General features: G+C 31.2%; 2 protein-coding genes across 7 annotated transcripts; both read left to right on the forward strand.

Moving 5' to 3' along the window:
• Nucleotides 1–3,468: 3,468 nt before the first annotated feature.
• Nucleotides 3,469–8,431, forward strand: LOC125048672 (zinc finger protein OZF-like). Of its 6 annotated transcripts, none has more exons than XR_007116857.1 (3): nt 3,469–6,063; nt 6,133–6,194; nt 6,461–6,563. XR_007116857.1 is itself a non-coding variant. In XM_047647473.1 (3 exons), the coding sequence occupies exons 2-3, from the start codon at nt 4,143–4,145 to the stop codon at nt 6,685–6,687; spliced, it is 1,830 nt and encodes a 609-aa protein (XP_047503429.1). In that variant the 5' UTR covers nt 3,469–3,690; nt 3,772–4,142; the 3' UTR covers nt 6,688–8,431. The 6 variants fall into 6 exon arrangements, 4 of the variants coding, with proteins under 4 accessions (XP_047503429.1, XP_047503431.1, XP_047503434.1 ...); XR_007116858.1 differs by having other exon boundaries at nt 6,144–6,194; XM_047647473.1 differs by lacking the exon at nt 6,133–6,194 and having other exon boundaries at nt 3,469–3,690; nt 3,772–5,745; nt 6,461–8,431.
• A 2,184-nt stretch (nt 8,432–10,615) lies between these two features.
• On the forward strand, nt 10,616–16,399 carry LOC125048769 (putative sodium-coupled neutral amino acid transporter 10). Its single transcript, XM_047647643.1, has 10 exons — nt 10,616–10,869; nt 10,988–11,105; nt 11,317–11,473; nt 11,562–11,685; nt 12,171–12,292; nt 12,458–12,606; nt 13,311–13,447; nt 14,122–14,358; nt 14,656–14,815; nt 14,895–16,399. The coding sequence occupies exons 1-10, from the start codon at nt 10,786–10,788 to the stop codon at nt 16,160–16,162; spliced, it is 2,556 nt and encodes an 851-aa protein (XP_047503599.1). The 5' UTR covers nt 10,616–10,785; the 3' UTR covers nt 16,163–16,399.
• Nucleotides 16,400–17,518: the final 1,119 nt, after the last annotated feature.

Below are 17,518 nucleotides of genomic sequence, written 5' to 3' on the forward strand. Positions count from 1 at the left end.
ACTTTCACGCCTAAACAAAAAAAGATGCCCAAAAAGCTATATCATAATGCCATTTTGTGTTCAAATCATGTAGCGGATGAAGCTGGCTGACAAGTTATTACGTCGTGGTTGCATTGAGATGCACAAGATCACATTCTATATATAATTATAATTTTTAATCCTTTTTGTATGTGAGATAACCCCTTGATAAAAGCGAATGTACCACATTAGCTTAATAAAGTATAAATAGCAAATTGTGTAAGTAATGCCTGACACAATTTGCTATTTTCCACAAGAGCACCAATTTATCCAGAACAACAGATGCGAAAGCGGGTAGCAAGTTTCGAAAGTTCTGAGCGAATCTTTTTCCGAATAAGACAAGACAAACCAAAACATGGCGTTTGTTCCAAATACGATTAATCCTCTTCCGACATACCTACTTAAAACACAATCCTACTCGGTGTTTCCTTTGTATCTATTCGGAAGCTACAAAAGCCTTTTATTATTATAATTTACAATTACGGATTTATAAAAATATTTATAATATACTCTTTAATTATTCATTTTAAGACAATCTTAGATCGTTACGAAACTGTTGAAACCAAAAGGAATACTATATTATGTTGTGATAAAAAAATACAATAAAATGCACGGTTACACAGCTTATTACGAAACATTAATTTACAAATACATTGTCATTATCTACCTAAATTGCCGTGGAGTAATTACGTTTCACAATTCCATGATAAATTGGAAAAAATATTTTTATGAAATGTTAAATCTGGATTGTATATGAAACTGTTCCAAATAATTGCTATTTGAAAGATAGAGATAGATAGACCCACAGGGGGTCTGGGTTATTTTTTTTAGTTTCATATATCTCTACAATATACGACTCAAACATAACAAATTGAATCATCCACATTTTAGTATGAAATATATTTTTTTCTACAGTCTAATTGAAGAGTATCATTCTCTATCTCAGATAATCTTTGTCAGATTCAAATTTAATTTACACCTTCTATAATTAATTTCCCATGCCACTCCACCGGAAGTAAACTTTTATAATATGTAATAATTAATATATTATAACATAAATATATTATTAAATATTAAACTATAAATTATATATTAAACTTACCAATGTAAGTATTTGATACAACACACATTGACTTTATATGCAAGTTTTTTAACAATGGAATACATTTTTGATATATTTTACATATCAAAAAATAATAATAATCTGTACTCTACTGTCTATTGTTCCACTTTAGGGTTGCCTGGAAGAAATCGCTTGTTAGCGATAAGGCCGCCCGTTGCCTTATAACTTTTGTGACCTGTTTTTTTTATTTTTGTTATGTGTATGTTTTTGATTAAGGTAATAAAGTATAAAATATATAAACAAGTACATAGTCAATTTTAACTGAAATAATTGTAATAAATAATAAATCGTAACTAATTGAAAACACAAAAGTTTAACGCTTTCTGTTTAGGTATATCATGAGTTGTGTAATTGTATTTTTAAAAATAGCATCATTTATTAATGTAGGTAGCTTAAAGTATTTATGAAGGTCAGTAAAAAATATTTCTTATGAAAATCACATACAGAAGAGCTGTTTTTGATAACATAATAACTGAATTAATACTTGATATGCATAGGTATCAACAAATACAGCATCACACTCCACCATTTTTAAAAACCGTAAGCAAAGATCATATTGCACCTTGATTTGGTAATTCTGAGCATTAAAATATTTTTTTATGAGTATAGGAAGATTATTAGGAAATATGTCGTTTAAATTGTGCAAACGCACTTACACCAGTGTCCGTGGTGCAAGTATCCATTGTCTGTGGTCACAATGGGGAAAGCATCAAAACGTCACGTTTATGTGAAGCCACTTACCCACGAATTACTGGCGTTTTTCCTATGTGTATGTAATAGAATGTGAAAATATCCTTATACAATTTTACTGTCCAAAGAACTTCGTTGGGTATTTTAGTATTCATAATTATTTAAAATAAGCAAATAAAAGTAATGTCCATAGGTATTGACTTCTGAAGATCGTGCAACTAGAACATAATTATGGAGAATTTCGATAAGCTAATAGTTAAAGTTTGTAAAGTTTCATTTCCGCCAGGTTAACTTACCTACTATCAACAACCTAACGGGTAGGTTAGGTCCTAACCCGTCTGAAATTTCAGATCTGCTTCGATTGATTTGACACTTAGTCCATTGAAAAGTTACATTTGGGGTTGCGTTTTTTAGAGGACGATTTGCTACAAAATGTGTCTTAACAAGTTTTATGTACGATGGATAGTTTAGGAGATATAGCCAAAAACGTGGTTAGGACCCCTTTTTCCAAGATGGCGGCCGGGGGACAAGCACGCCAACCCCACAAACTTGAGGTTAAGCTTGTAGGGGAGGCCTACAGGTCCCATAAATAAAATTGCATCCTCTAACAAATGTTCAGATTGGCCCTCAAATTGTAACATTTCAATGGTTAGTCCATTGAAATTTTAGGGATGTTGCTTCAGGTTTGAGTGCTTCAGAATTATTTGGTCGATGTAAAAATAAAACTCCCTAATTACTTGTAGAGAAGAGGTGAAGATGGAATAATGAATGCTATTTATTTACAAAACTGTGTACAATTATACTTAAATTTTATCCTACACTTACAACTAATATTGACATGTGGTGCCAAGATGCGGAGCGTTGATTGGTTGCGCAGGTACCAGAGTAGGCGATAAAATTGCGGCGCGGCAAAAAGTTGGCCTTTTTCCGCACGCAGCCGTCGAAGCGTACGAACGTGTTTTTCGCAGAACACTTCGGTATCGTAGCCTTACGATAACGCTAAAACTGTCATTTTCAGGACAAATTACCGTATCTCGACTAAACGTCTAACAACTGTCCTTTTCAGGACATATTATTCTTGTTTCACGACGAAAACGTTTGACAACTGTCAGGGCATATTACCGTGTCTTACGACGCGATGAAACTGTTCTTTTCAGAACACACGACCGTATCTATTCTGATATGTTCTTCTCAGAACACATCACTGTTTCAATACGACACGTTAATCAATCACCTACAAAATGTTACAATTTTAACCCATGGAGCATAGTTAGCAGTTAACCACTATTTCAAATAATACTGGCTGCTAAGTGCTAACTCTTATTCCGGACACTCGGTGATAGGAAATAACAGATTTACTTTATAAATACTAATAATACTGTATTTTTAATAGGTATACTATTAAATGTTTACTTTGTCTAAAACCTAGCAAATATGTAAAAGATAAGTACTTAAACTATAAATAGGAGTTACAAATTATAAATTGCACTCTACCCACTTAAACAAAAAGATAAAAGTTAAAACTTTAAATGTTTTCATATAATTTCAAATAATTGTTATTTGTCAGTAATGAGTAATGACACCAATGACGATAATATGCAAGCAGTTACGAATTACAATAAACGTTTTACAAACGATGAAAATTTGTTTAGTCTGTGGTTGAGGAGACTGAAGTACAGACATACAGTGGTGTGCCGAGTAGTGTTTTATTTAAGACTGAAGTTATTGTTATTTTATCTCTTTCTATTAAACATTATCGATCTAAGTAAAACCACATATTTTACATTTACAAACCATTACACGGCATAGCTCTAATATAAAAATATGTGATTATGAACAACATGCTTTGATATTAAAAGGTACCTTTAAAAAATAGTAATAATATGTTCTTGATCGCACGAGATCAGATTGTGATTGACATAATCGAAACTCAATTCAAGGTTCAGCGATGTATATCAAGGTGTTTTAAACAATTGCTTGAACGCAAGAAGATGAAATAAGGTAATCGTTGCATAAATTTAAGACAAAAGGCTGAAGTTTTGTCCTTCACACATTAGAACATCGTTATCTATGCACGGTTACAGATCGGTTTTGTTAGAGGTGATTACGAAGTAACTAAAACAGTGCATGTAAGTACGCAGTGAGCACATCTAGTTTATAATCGTTTCGCCAACGACGTGTACATACTAATTTAAGCTATATCTTTACTGGTGGAGGGTCCTTGCTTCTTACTGCATTCTTATCACAATTTTATCAGGTAACGCAAATAATGTAATTACTAATGGGTGATAACTTGCGCTAGATCCTCATTATGGCTAATGTAAAGAGTAGAGTTAATACTACTAAAACTGCATCTACAAAAATTAATGGGAAGGGAAAGGTCGGCAGACCAAAAAAGTCAATAATTAATGTTCAAAATGTGACAGGGAAAGATGCCTTGAAACGACAACCAAGAAGAAAAAATATTGAAGTTCTACCTGAAATAACACCAAATTCTGATAATAAAGGCAAGAAAGTGGGTAATACAACAAATTTAAAAAAATTGCTGTCTAAAAGTGGCCATATTCGACACAAAAATAAAATTGATATAAAAATATTTGACAAAATTTTAAAATCTGAATTACAAATTGAAGACAACAACCGCTCACTAAGAAGCGAGGTAAGAAAAACACGATTTAACAACAACAATGACATTCAGGCATTGAATACCCAAAAAGACAGAACATCAGAAGGAATTGTATGTGTGGATAATAATAAAATTGAAAAAGACATTGAAGTCACTACTTCATCCGATAAATTAAAAAAAATTGCTAAGAATATTAATTATAAAAATACCACAATTTTTACTAATGGACAGCTGTTTATATGTGATTACTGCAATAAAGAATTCAATACTAGAGCATCAATAAGGCGACATCTCTTTCTTCACGATAAAGTAACATCATATTCTTGTCCGCAGTGTAAAAAATATTTTAGAAACCATCTTTATTTAGCAGCACATACAAAGAGGCAACATCCAAATTGGGAGAAACACTTTATGTGTAACATTTGTGATAGACCATATTTGCTTAAATCAAATTTAAAACTACACTTGGCTAGTCATAGTCGTAACGAAAAAATGTTTAAGTGCATATATTGTAAAGAAAAATTTGCAGACCAATATTTATTAATCGATCATGAAAAGCAGCACTTAGTTGATGGAAAATATTTATGTATTATCTGTGAAACAGCTTTTGATTGTAGAAACAGATTAACGTTTCATTATAGGTCTCATTTGAAAGTTAAAGATTTTGTCTGCCAGCATTGTGGAAAGGAATTCTTGAGGATGAATTCAGTGAGACGTCATGTTCAAGTCTGTCATTCTGGTCACAGACTTCAATGTAAAATATGTAAGAAATATTTAAAAGGTCATTTATCTGAACACATGCGTACCCATGATAAAAATCGTCCCCATGAGTGCCCTGATTGTGGACAGCGTTTCACACAATCCACACAGCTGACAGTGCATCGTAGGTCACACACTGGTGTTCGTCCTTATACATGTAGAATCTGTCAACGCCCTTTTTCACACTCCAATGCATTGATGCTCCATATTCGTCGACACACAGGTGAAAAACCTTTCAGTTGTGCAATGTGTCCTATATCCTTCTCACAATTGCCACATATGAAGGCTCACATGTGTAAGATCCATGGAAAAGAAGATCCATATAGGTGTCAGAATTGTAAGCAGTTCTTTAAGCTCAAGGTTGGATTAGAAGAACATTTAAAATCTTGTATTAAAACCAAAAAAGGCTTAGAAGCAGTTGAGAAAGAAGATCTAAATGGGGAATCTCCTGCTCAGCTGTCTCGTATGAGGTTTCTTCTTGCCTTGCTACTCACTATGATTGCCACCAAAGAGAAACTAAAGATTTTAGGTGGGTATATTTTGTATATTTTTTATTAATTGTTACACAAAACTTGTTGCACTGTCTTTTGAGTTATCGTGGAAAGAGCTTCCTGTGTGTCTGCGAGTAACAGGAATCATAGATTGTTTCATTTACATTAAAATAAATTTATTTTTCAGTTTAAATACCTAAAATACTTCAATGGGTACATTCTACCATTAATGAATTCATTGAATTAGAACATGATGTTATTTTAACAATTATGCACAATACATCAGTTACATTAGGTCATTAAAAATATACACAAAGTATACCATAACAGCAGATTTCCTGAAGGGTTGCAAATGTGTGAGTGTGTTGTTGTGTGCTTAAATTGAGTGTCCATTAGCACTTACATTACATGCTTCAATTCCACAGTTTTATTTTAGGGATTGTTTTACAACCAGGATGAAGAAGAAACGCCAGATGATTTAGGTTGAGTGAGTGTGTTTTTAATTTGTTATTAATTGGTGTTGGATGGTGAAGGAATTCTGCAGCAAAGAAGCTTCATGTTTCTTTAATATTGTTGTAAGCTCAAAGGTGGTGGTGGAATCAGGTTCAATGTGGTATTGGCGGTTATCAGATCCGTATAGATAGTTGAAATGCCTGCAATTCTAGGTGTTGGTGCTTTTAAGGCAATTGTTAAACTGATCTTTTTTTTTCAATTTAAAATACAGTATCTTTTTAATTCTAAATTCTGTAACAGGTTTCAACAAGCGACTAATTGATGACCTACTTGTGGAATCTTTGGAAGCTATGCGCTACAAGCCATGCAAGGATAAAAACTTGACTTCATTTAATCGCCTAAAGATAAATATAGAAATGTTACTGGAAGGGACTGTGCCATCGGAACAAATGGAGAAATTAAAGAAAGACAACAAAACCACAGAACAAATTCTGGAATTATTGACAGACGAGAAAAAACGTAATTAATGAAAATCATAATCATACTTTAATTAAGTAAGTCCCTTTGATATTATTTAATCATAATGTATTATTACACCAATGTCGATTTAAAAATTAATTGTTTTCTGATATTTGATTTGTAAGAAAAGACTGCCACTACTATTATTTTTATTTATGGACATCACCAAAAATTTAGTTTTAAAAGGTAAGCTACTGTATAGTTTGGCAGGAAACCAAGCATACATTTTTAATAGTTGGCTTATAATGAGGCAACTTGGTGACTTAGAATCGATTTTATAGCAGCAATAGTTCCTTAGAAATGTTGTGCACTGATGTTTTGTATCATGATGAGTCTTAGGAGTAAGGTTCTGCCTATAGCAATAAAATTGTACCTTTTATCAGGTTCATGAATAATTGGTTGTGTGTGTGTTGCAATTCATACTAAATCATCCTATCATATTTGTATTACTATGATATGTAAGCTAATAATAAATTGTATTTAAAACTAATAATAAAGTATAAATTATATTTAGCAATAAGAATTGAATTTTTACACTATGTAACAAAAACCCAGTTTTAAATAAAATACTTTAAAAAACTTAAATTATGCATTTCAGTCTAAGTTTTTTTATGTATCATGATAACATAAGTGTTCAGACAAAAATTTAATCTTTAAAAGACATGTGGCAGAATATTTTTACCATATTCTTGCAAATAAATTATTAATACATATTATAATAAATAAAGGGTTTTTGTTATGGGTGCTTTATAAAAGAATTGATTTATTTGTTAAGCTGTGAACCAAAAATAAAAGTAATAATATTTATCTTCAAGTTTTATGACAGGCAATGTTTTTTTGATGTTACAATGATTACTTGAATGATGTGCCATTATATCCATTTATTTATAAAGTGATTAGTGTATTGTTTTAAAATATTATTTTGTTATGCCACTTTTTAATCAATCACTTGTTGACATTTTTTATATAGTGCAAAACCAGTGCCATTATGTTTAGTTTTGCTTGATAAAAAATAATTAAATATATTTACATTCAAAATCAGTAAGGTTTTGAATAATTAAATTGTTATATGAAAATTTATTTTACCTATCTATTGGATTATATATCTTAATAATTATTTGTAATCTTACTATGTTAAATCAATCCAATTTTAATGGGCATGTATTTTTTTGTTTCGTCTACATTTTGTAATGAGAAGTACTATAATTTTACATGAAGACGATTTAAAGAACTATTTTTAATATTTGGTATCTCTTACCCTAATCATATTTTCCTAGTAACATAATTTCAGTGTTGTAATAAAATTCAGTTTTCTGTGTGTTAAATAGATATAACATGTATTTAGATATTAAGAATTAGCAACTGCCTACAAACTTGTTTGCTTTTATGTTTAGCAGAAGTGTTATTCTGATTACATAGAATTCAGTTAAGTAGTTTTCACGTGAATCAGTGAATAACATCCACATATAGTAAAATAATAGCTTAATTAGATGGCATAGGGGTGCAGCTTTTTATTAAATTCTTGCCAGTTATTCGAAAATAGTTTTAGCCAAAGAAGTTTTAAAACTACCAAAGTAAATGTGGAAGGTAAAAATTTATTGTTTATATCATAGTAGATATTATATCAGTGAGTTATTTAATTGAATACATATTGGTATACTTGAGCACTGGCCAAAATTCCCAAAGATAGTTGTAATAAAATTAGTAAATGTAATTTAAATTACCAAATATTAAAATTATACTGATTTTAAACCCATCTTTTTTTTAAATGTCCCAGGATATGGAAACATTAATTATACATAATGATTATCAGAAAGTGTATAACAGGCTTATCATAGCTAAGCCCTTCGGGAAAACGTATTCAGTCAAGCATGTGACTTACTGAACGATGAAGTTGTTAAAACACATGTAACATACACATATCATAAGATCGTTGTATGTTACATATATATTAATGCTCTGATACTACACTTATATGACCATTATAGTAGGGGAGCCCAAGAGGGGATTTTGGGATTTACTACAGTGTGGCAGATTAATATACAGAGGGATATCTTGTACGTACGTGTTAAGTACCTCTACCTAATATGAGACCCATATATATCAATCCGCCCGTCAAGGATAAAGGATCAGATTAGTAAAAAAAAATCATCAGACTCTCGAGCGCGTCAGATTGAGGTAAGGTGAGTTGATTACAAGCTAAGAAGTGTATATTTTACTAATCTGACAAATTGCAAGTAACGTAAAGAAAGGGGAGGGCTGCAAAGTTGTAAAAAAATCAACATCATCTCGACATTCTAGAGCGTGGCTGATTATTTTTTTATTTTGAAGGAAATAATTTAAGCATGAAGAAAAATATATAATCTGACGATTTCCACGTGCCGAAGTCAGAAGAATTCGTCGATAAAGTTTATTACGTGTGGCTGCGTGATGCCTATATTTGTTTTTTAAAAAACTTGAGAGGTGTCAAGGGACACCCGGATGGAACGAAGTTCCTTTCGATTAATTTATATATTAATTGGTATCATAACAGTATGATACATTTTCTCGATCTCTCGTTGTAATATTAGTTCACTAATTTTTGAATTCGCAGAATTTCATGACATTTTCCTGAAACATTATTTTTTAATTTATTATAATGAATATTTTTTAAAGGTATTGTATTTTGCAAGGAAACTAGGGACCCCGCAATTATTATTGTACAGGGATTCTGGTGTACGTTTACTACGACTAATTTAGTTAAGTGATTCCAAAAATAATTTTCATTTCTTATCCCTACGAAAAAAAAACCAATATCACGAGGTGTTCCCAGGCGGTCACCCATCCAAGTACTGACCTCGCCCGACGTTGCTTAACTTCAGTGATCGGACGAGACGGTGTAGTACAAAGCAAATAGCAAAAAAGTGTCGTTACAACTTTTCGTCTTAATTTTTTCCGTCTAGCCCCCTTTCGCAGCGCGCGATAAGGAACTTCGTTCCAATATTAACTATGAGTAATATTAACATAAAGTGTGTATTTTGTTGTGAAACTATTTGCAAAAATCAATAAAATTTACATTATACTTAATCGTTAGCAAAATGTATAAATATTTTAGAATATCGTCGAAGTAAACCGGTTCCTCCGGTTATTTTTTATTCTTTTTTTAAAAATTATTATATGATAAATACAAGTTCTACTTGAACAACATACACTTTTTGCTATTTTCAGAGCTTATCAATCAATTATGTTCAATGATTTAAAAAAAAATTTTTTTTCTGACGCGTTCGATTAATTTTTTTTTCCATTTTCACCCCTTACGTACGGCCACCCCCACCATGGAATCAATCAGATTAACATACGTACATTATAAAAAATACGTAGGACATGAATGCTATCAATATCTGGCGCGTTTGAGTATGTCCATGGCACAGTTTTTTTTACATTTTTTAAAGTCTATAGCCGCTCCCACCACCGATGAAAAGGCTTAATATGAAATGGTCTCTATGACACTTGAGTAAATCCCCATTTAGCATCGTGGGCTCCCCTACTATTATATATTGTAGTCAAGTAGTAAGTATAGTAATGTAATGTAGTGGTTTGATGATAGAACCATTCTTTTTTAATTTCAAAAGTTACTTCGGTTAACTTTTAATGTAGATTAAATTTTGAAATAGGTTTTAATTGTTGGGTATCTTATTTTTAGCACTTAAAGTAAGTTAATTTTTAAAATGAATAAAGTATTGATTGTATTTGTTTCTTTCATAAGTTTCTTTATGTTTTCATATCTCTCTCATTTAATTATTCATTGGCGAACCGTCGCAATTTGAACGCACAACATCTATCGCACACTTAAATTTTCGAGGAATTTTCTTGGACTGCGGGAACAATCAACAAAACGAGCCATCATGTCCATGACTTGTAATGACTGTTGACTAATGTCAATTGTCAGTCTTAAAACCGGAAATCCCCACGTATCTATCGCTTAAAAAACATCCTTCTTTAGATGTCACAACAATAAAAAAAATTAAATTGTTGTTTTTCTTCATTGTAAAATAATACAACGTGATGTATTTTGAAAAATCTATTACTATTTTAATTCAATTAATAGTGTGTTAAAATTTATCACAATGGGAACTACAGGCCAGTCTGTAACATTAGCTAATAGTATTATTGGAGTAGGCATATTGGCCATGCCTTTTTGTTTTCAACAAGTAAGTAAATGTTTTTATCTTACATTTTGTAATCACGCTTACTTCAATAAAAATGTTTACGTATTTATTATATTTTTGTCTTTCAATCTTAAAATAAGATGAAACCCTTTTGTTTTAGTGTGGTGCACTTTTAGCAGGTTTAATTTTGATGTCTATGGGTTTAGTATCGAGACTTTGCTGTTATTTTCTTTTAAAAGCCGCAATTATTACACGGAGAAGAAATTATGAGTTTCTTGGTAAGTGTAGAGAACGTAATTATTATAGAATTCATTTAAATCACCATTATACTGTGCACTGCACTGTACTTGATATTATTTTTTTTAGAGTGAGCACCTGTAAGTTGGCCCTAAATAAAATCTTTAATTAATCTTCTAGGTCCTCTGAGGGTTAGTTTAAACTAAGGTCTTAAATAACATATAGTTTTGTCACTTGTTTTATGTTTTGCAGCATTTCATGTGTTTGGTCCAGCGGGAAAGATGGCAGTTGAAGTTGGAATAATTGGGTTCCTAATGGGAACATGTATTGCATATTTTGTGGTGGTTGGTGACCTTGGCCCACAGATTATATCAAAAATGTTTAATATTAACCAAAGTGATATGTTAAGGTACGCACTTAAATTGTACCATTTTAATCGGAAACACTATATACATAATATAATTAAGAATAAATATTTTTTTAAATATTTATTTCAGAACATCAATTATGGTCATAGTATCTCTTGTATGTGTTCTACCACTTGGTCTTCTAAGAAATGTCGACAGTTTGAGTAATGTCAGTGCAGCAACTATTGCCTTTTATTTTTGTCTGGTTATAAAGGTACTTATGCATTCTATATTCTTAGGTATTTAGTATCATGTTTTTTATTTTTACTTTACATAATTTTACTTGTACTTACTTAAATACTATTTAAGAAAAGATAATATTTTGTACTATTTTATTTCTGCTAGTATAAACAAATAAAGAAGTCTTTGCACTTTTAATATAATAGATATGAACACACATTTACATAAATTTATTGAATATTATATTAAAATGTGTTCATTTAAATAGAATAATAAATAAATATTACATTAAGTTATCATAACACATTCTGAGTGCATCTCAGTTCATAAATTTATAATCAATTTATCATTGAAATATAAAATAATATTCTAATTTATGCAACAATATACATGAACATTAAAATATAATACGTTAGAACAAAGCATTATCGCAAGCTCCTTATTAAAAAAAATCAAGGTTAAACGAGCCAAAAACTAATTCTCTCTAAAATGAAAGTTTTAATTTAAATATATGCATAGGTTATATGTGAAGCTGGTTCTCAAATGTTTGCACCAGACTGGCAAAACCGCATTGAAATGTGGAGACCATCAGGATTGTTGCAATGTGTGCCTATCTTCTCCATGGCATTATTTTGTCAGACGTAAGTATATATGAAATTATACTCTGTATAAAGTTCATCTATATACATACTAATTCTTATCCTACACACATATTTGCTGCTAGTGTGTTTATTAAATCTGTGACTTAGCGCTGAATCTTATCTGTAACCCTGATTTTTGTAGATTTAATTTCTGAATTATTTTAGGCAGTTGTTTGAAATATTTGAATCATTGCCATCGCTGTCGCTAGAGAAAATGAATGTTGTGACAAAAAATGCCATCAATATCTGCGCATCTGTTTATTTCACACTCGGACTGTTTGGATATATTGCGTTTAGCGAACATCAAATATCAGGTAATTTGTCGCATTTTTTATTGCATGAAATATGTAATTGAGTATTGCCAAGTCGTATATCTTCCAATAGCAAGCCCATTTTGCGTTCTAACGCCGGTAGGAAGGTTTGATTCTTTTAATAAGTAATTTTTATATTATTTAGGTTGAACTTGGTTCTTCTTTTGTTAGATTATTTAATAAGTATTTTTTTATTATTTAGGTTAAATTTGGTTCTTCTTTTGTTAGATTCTTTTAATAAGTAATTTTTATTATTCTTTGACGTTGGTTGGTGAAGGAAAATATGAAAAGGAAATATGAAAATATGAACCGGTTAAACCTAGAGTAAGATTTAGATTCAAAACTATGACTCCCGTATATAAATTCCCATGTTCGTGACGTAGGGAAGTCCTATTTGGCGTTAAGTTTTGACATGTTAGCCTTGGACCCTAATTAATGAAATTTGTCAGTCATAGAAGCCTGACCGCCTTTATGGCAATAAAATTTTGTCATATTACGTCTGTATGTAACAGAGTCTTCAATAATGATTTAATTATGAAAATTCATTTTGCTTTTTATTGTTAACTTGTGTGTGTTATTATTTAAATACAATTACAATCAAATTATGACGATTTAAAGCACACACACACAGATGTGAGACAGCTTATTACATAACGTGAATAATTCCGAAGAGGTTTTAATATTGTAAGGTACAATTACAATTTCAGGCAACGTCTTAATGAGTTTAAGTCCTACAATGGCGAGTGACGTCATTAAACTAGGCTTCGTGATGTCAGTTGCCTGCAGTTTTCCACTAATAATATTCCCCTGTCGGGCAAGTCTTTACTCTTTTTTGTATCGGAAAGTGAGTACTAATGTTAAAAAAATAAATACTTTTAAGATATTATCAATTCGTGATAGGTCGGCGACGCACTTGCTAGCATTCTGGCAGTGTAAGTGGTTTTTTTTATAGAACAGGGGGCAATGCGCGCCGCCCATGGACACTCAATGCCAGAAGGCTCGCGAGGGCGTTGCCGGCCTTTTAATGCAATAAATTTTAATATAGGCGGTATAACTTAAAATGAGGCGAGCCTACTGGCTTTTTTCCCCTGTTCTATAAAATAAAATACATATCAACATGTGTTAGTTACGGTAGAAATATTTTTTATTTTATTTAATATTACATCTATCGAGATCGTTTAATGAACTTGTGTCCGCCGCGCTTATTAGGAAGATAATTTAACACCTAAGTTAGAAATAATAATAATAAAATAAAAAATACTATTAATTTGTATTACTATTTATCTGACGTACAAATCTATTTTAAGAAAATTAAGGAATTAAAGTGTAAGGTACCTACAGTTAAATGAGATTTCATAAAATATACGATGACGTTATGAGACATCGTATATTTTATTAACATTGTTTATTTAGGTAGATTTTAAAACGAAATACAAAATGTCAGCGACAAATTTTTCTATGAAATTGTATTGCATTATATCGAAGAGCTTTTAGAGTGAATAGTAAAAATACTTTCAGGTCCATCCCTCGCACCACGATCACATAATAAACCACTCAATACCAGAAAGCACATTCCGGTGTATAACAGTCGCGATAATCGCTGTTTCCCTCTTCATCAGCCTTTTGTTGCCGAACGTTGAGTTAGTTCTGGGTTTGGTGGGATCTACTATCGGTGTTTTGGTGTGTGTGGTGTTCCCAGCCGCTTGCTTTATTAATGTCACGTTTAAGAATACCAACGAACGTGTGTTGGCTAAGGTAAGTTTATAAATGTTGGAATATACGTAAAACATGTATAGAAACTCCTTTTTTTTAAATGTATGTACTACAGGTACAGAAGATTCTAGTAAATTACTCATTATAATGCATATTGTACTAATTTTATTGTACTTCCCTCTTAAATGGACTAAAAATCTCATTAAATCTCTTATTTTAAAGTGTAATGTAAATGGACCACATCAAGATTCAACGAATATTAGTGCAGTTTAATCTAATTATTGTAAAGCGAAAGTAAATGCATCTGAGATTAATAAATAAACTGTGTTTGTATATAAGTTTACAGTTGTACTGGGATTAATAATACTTGTACTTGGCACATATGCAAACCTACAAGCAGCAGAAAACACGAGAGACAAATATGACGATAAATTCATAACACAAGAAAAAATCGATAAAATTGTTGAAGATTTCTTTGAGAAAATGGAGAAAACAGAAGGTAAGTAACGTTATAATTATTCGTCTTTAATAATAAATACTAAGTTAAGGCTAAAATATTATTTTTGTTTTTTATTCAGGAATACCTAAACCCCAAGAAATTGAACCCAAAAAAGATGAAAACAACAACGATGTAAAAGATTCAGTAGCCTTACCACCAAATCCCGTGCCACCTGAGTCGCAGTCAAATGAGAAACCTAAATCTGTAATTGAAGATAAAAAAGACATTATTCCTGACGACAAAGAAAAAGAACTGAATATAAAAACATCGGATGAGCAATTGCAAAATGGAAAAGCTATAGACAAAGAAAAACGAAATGGTCAAGCAACTTCTAACGTAGCAAATGGTGAAGAAGTTAAGGACGTTGAAGAGAAGGCTAAAGAAGTAAAATCACACCAAGAAAAAGTCGACATGGATAAACATAAACAATTAATGGAAACAATCAAACAACACGGGCAGGAACAAAAAGAGTTGATAAAAGAACAAAAAGAAATATTAGATAAACTAAGAAAGACCAAAAACGAATTGGAAAAGAATAAAAAGGATAACGATAATGAGGAAACTAAAAAAATAGCCGTGGAGAGCATTCAGAAGATCGCTAATATGGCGATACAGAGTTTGACTGGAGTTTCGGATAAACCACTTGAGATTAAAGAAGACAAGAAACCCGAACCAAAATTAGATGATGTAAACATTTTGAAGAAAACTGCAGAAAATTTAAACGCAATCAAAAACAGAGAACTCAAAGAAAAACCTGTTAATGTTAAAGAAAAAATAGTAGAAAAAGAAGTTCAGAAACCAATCAAAGATCTTGAAAATTTCGAGCCAATGAAAGTACGCGCCGAAGAAGCAAAGATAGATTTAATAAATAAAGAAAAGCCTAACGATATTCCTCCGCTACCTCCGAAACAAGAGGCGAATGAAAATATCAAATCGAAACACTCGCATTCCCCAGATGAGCCACAATCATACAAACAAGGCGAAGATCGACAGCCAATAAAATTAAAAAATAGCGTCGGCAGTGTTCCTCTAGCAATAGCTTTGAGCGAAAGCTCTAAAATAAACAAGAATTACCAACCGAAATTAGTCGAGCAAAATGGTGCAAAAAATGTAAAAAACGTTGATACAATATCTGAACAAAGACAAAAGCGAGAAGTCGTTGATTGTACAGAAAAGACCACTTTGAAGCCTGAAGACAGGGAAATTTGTGAAAATTTGATAAACAAAGAGATAGAACACAGTGAAATTTTGCCAAAAGTGGATTTAAATAATGTTCTTTCCAATTTGCAACCGGTACATCACATAAGATCTCTAAAAAGTTACATTGAAGCAAAAGAAAATCAATAAGGTTGTATCCTTACTTAAATTATTTTAATATGTATTCAGTCATTGTATATTAATTGTGTATTTTGATAAAGTGTATTAAAGGTACAAAATTACTATCCAATATGAAATTGGATAGATTTTAAAATCCAATACGTATTTCCAAAAAAAAATTAAGAAATTTAATAAATAATGTTTTTATTGAGACAATTTTTGTATCAGAAATGAAATATTAAAATACCGTTTCATAATAATCCTACATTATTTTGACTTTTGAGTATTAGTGAAGGTAAATAATTTATTTATACAAAAAGCTAGTTTGTTTAATATTTATGATTTGTTTGATGAATTTGCATTTATTTATTTAAGGAAGTTCAGCCCATTATTTTTTTATGTAGTATACTCCTTACTCATAAAAAGCAACAGCTTAAGTTGAGAAGCATTTATAAGTAAGGAGTTTAAGGGTTGACTATCGATCTTTGATCTCATTTTCGTGAGAGCTGGTTTTACAATTGTTGAGTATTTTATTGATTGATTATTGTTAGTAAAACAAGTATTAAATTGTTTGTGGACATAAGTTTCAACATTCTATTTCGGCCCTATTTAAGAAATAATTTTTATTTACAGTTGCGCTGTAATAGAACTTCCAAGATATTTTTGAGTTGCTCGTAAATAATGCTCATGCCTTATTGTGGTCCATAATTAATGCTGTTTGATCTATCAATCGGAGGCAAATAAATAAAAGTTTTAAGAATAGCCAAAAATTTGACTGATTGAATTTTATCTAGCCATGCTTATAATTACTATTCAGTATATATCAACTCATTTGCAAGTATTTTGTACTAAAATGAATATAATTCTTGTAAAACTGGCGCTTATAAAGCTTTCTTGATCATGTTTTAGGGGTGATATTTCTAGTTAAATCATGTATGTGATCGCTTGACTGAGTGCTAATAAAGTATTTTAATATTTATGTAAATCGTATTTTTATTTAAATCTTTAATTCCCTAATGCCAAGTCTTCTTCGAGTAAGGGGCCGTTCAATTATTACGTAAGCATTATACGGGGGTCTTTAATTTTTTTATTTGGTGATGTCAACAGTACCTAATTATTTATTTTTTACACATATTACCCACACATTGTCTATACTTGAACACGAAATGCATTTTCGGTGACCGTCAGGTTGGCTGACCAAACTTGATATCGCAATCAAACTATACGCCATATTTCTCTACCTATTTGATACTATTTGCTACCTCTGCATTAAGGAACATAATAAAGAAATAAAGTGTCCAGCCATTCTGACGACAGATTGGCTGACCACTATCATTTAATTGGGTTCTAAGAATCTATTTTCTACCTGTTTGCTCAGGTCTAAAA

Source organism: Pieris napi, chromosome 4 (genome assembly GCF_905475465.1).
Source record: "Pieris napi chromosome 4, ilPieNapi1.2, whole genome shotgun sequence".
NCBI lineage: Eukaryota > Metazoa > Arthropoda > Insecta > Lepidoptera > Pieridae > Pieris > Pieris napi.

What these genes read in the sequence shown, in the direction of transcription:
- LOC125048672 (XM_047647473.1), top strand. Translation starts at nt 4,143, where the DNA reads ATGGCTAATGTAAAGAGTAGAGTTAATACTACTAAAACTGCATCTACA. An exon ending in AGAGAAACTAAAGATTTTAG is followed by an intron (nt 5,746 to 6,460) that starts GTGGGTATATTT and finishes ATTCTGTAACAG; the next exon opens with GTTTCAACAAGCGACTAATT.
- LOC125048769 (XM_047647643.1), top strand. Translation starts at nt 10,786, where the DNA reads ATGGGAACTACAGGCCAGTCTGTAACATTAGCTAATAGTATTATTGGA. An exon ending in AACCAAAGTGATATGTTAAG is followed by an intron (nt 11,474 to 11,561) that starts GTACGCACTTAA and finishes TATTTATTTCAG; the next exon opens with AACATCAATTATGGTCATAG. An exon ending in GAAAATGGAGAAAACAGAAG is followed by an intron (nt 14,816 to 14,894) that starts GTAAGTAACGTT and finishes TTTTTTATTCAG; the next exon opens with GAATACCTAAACCCCAAGAA.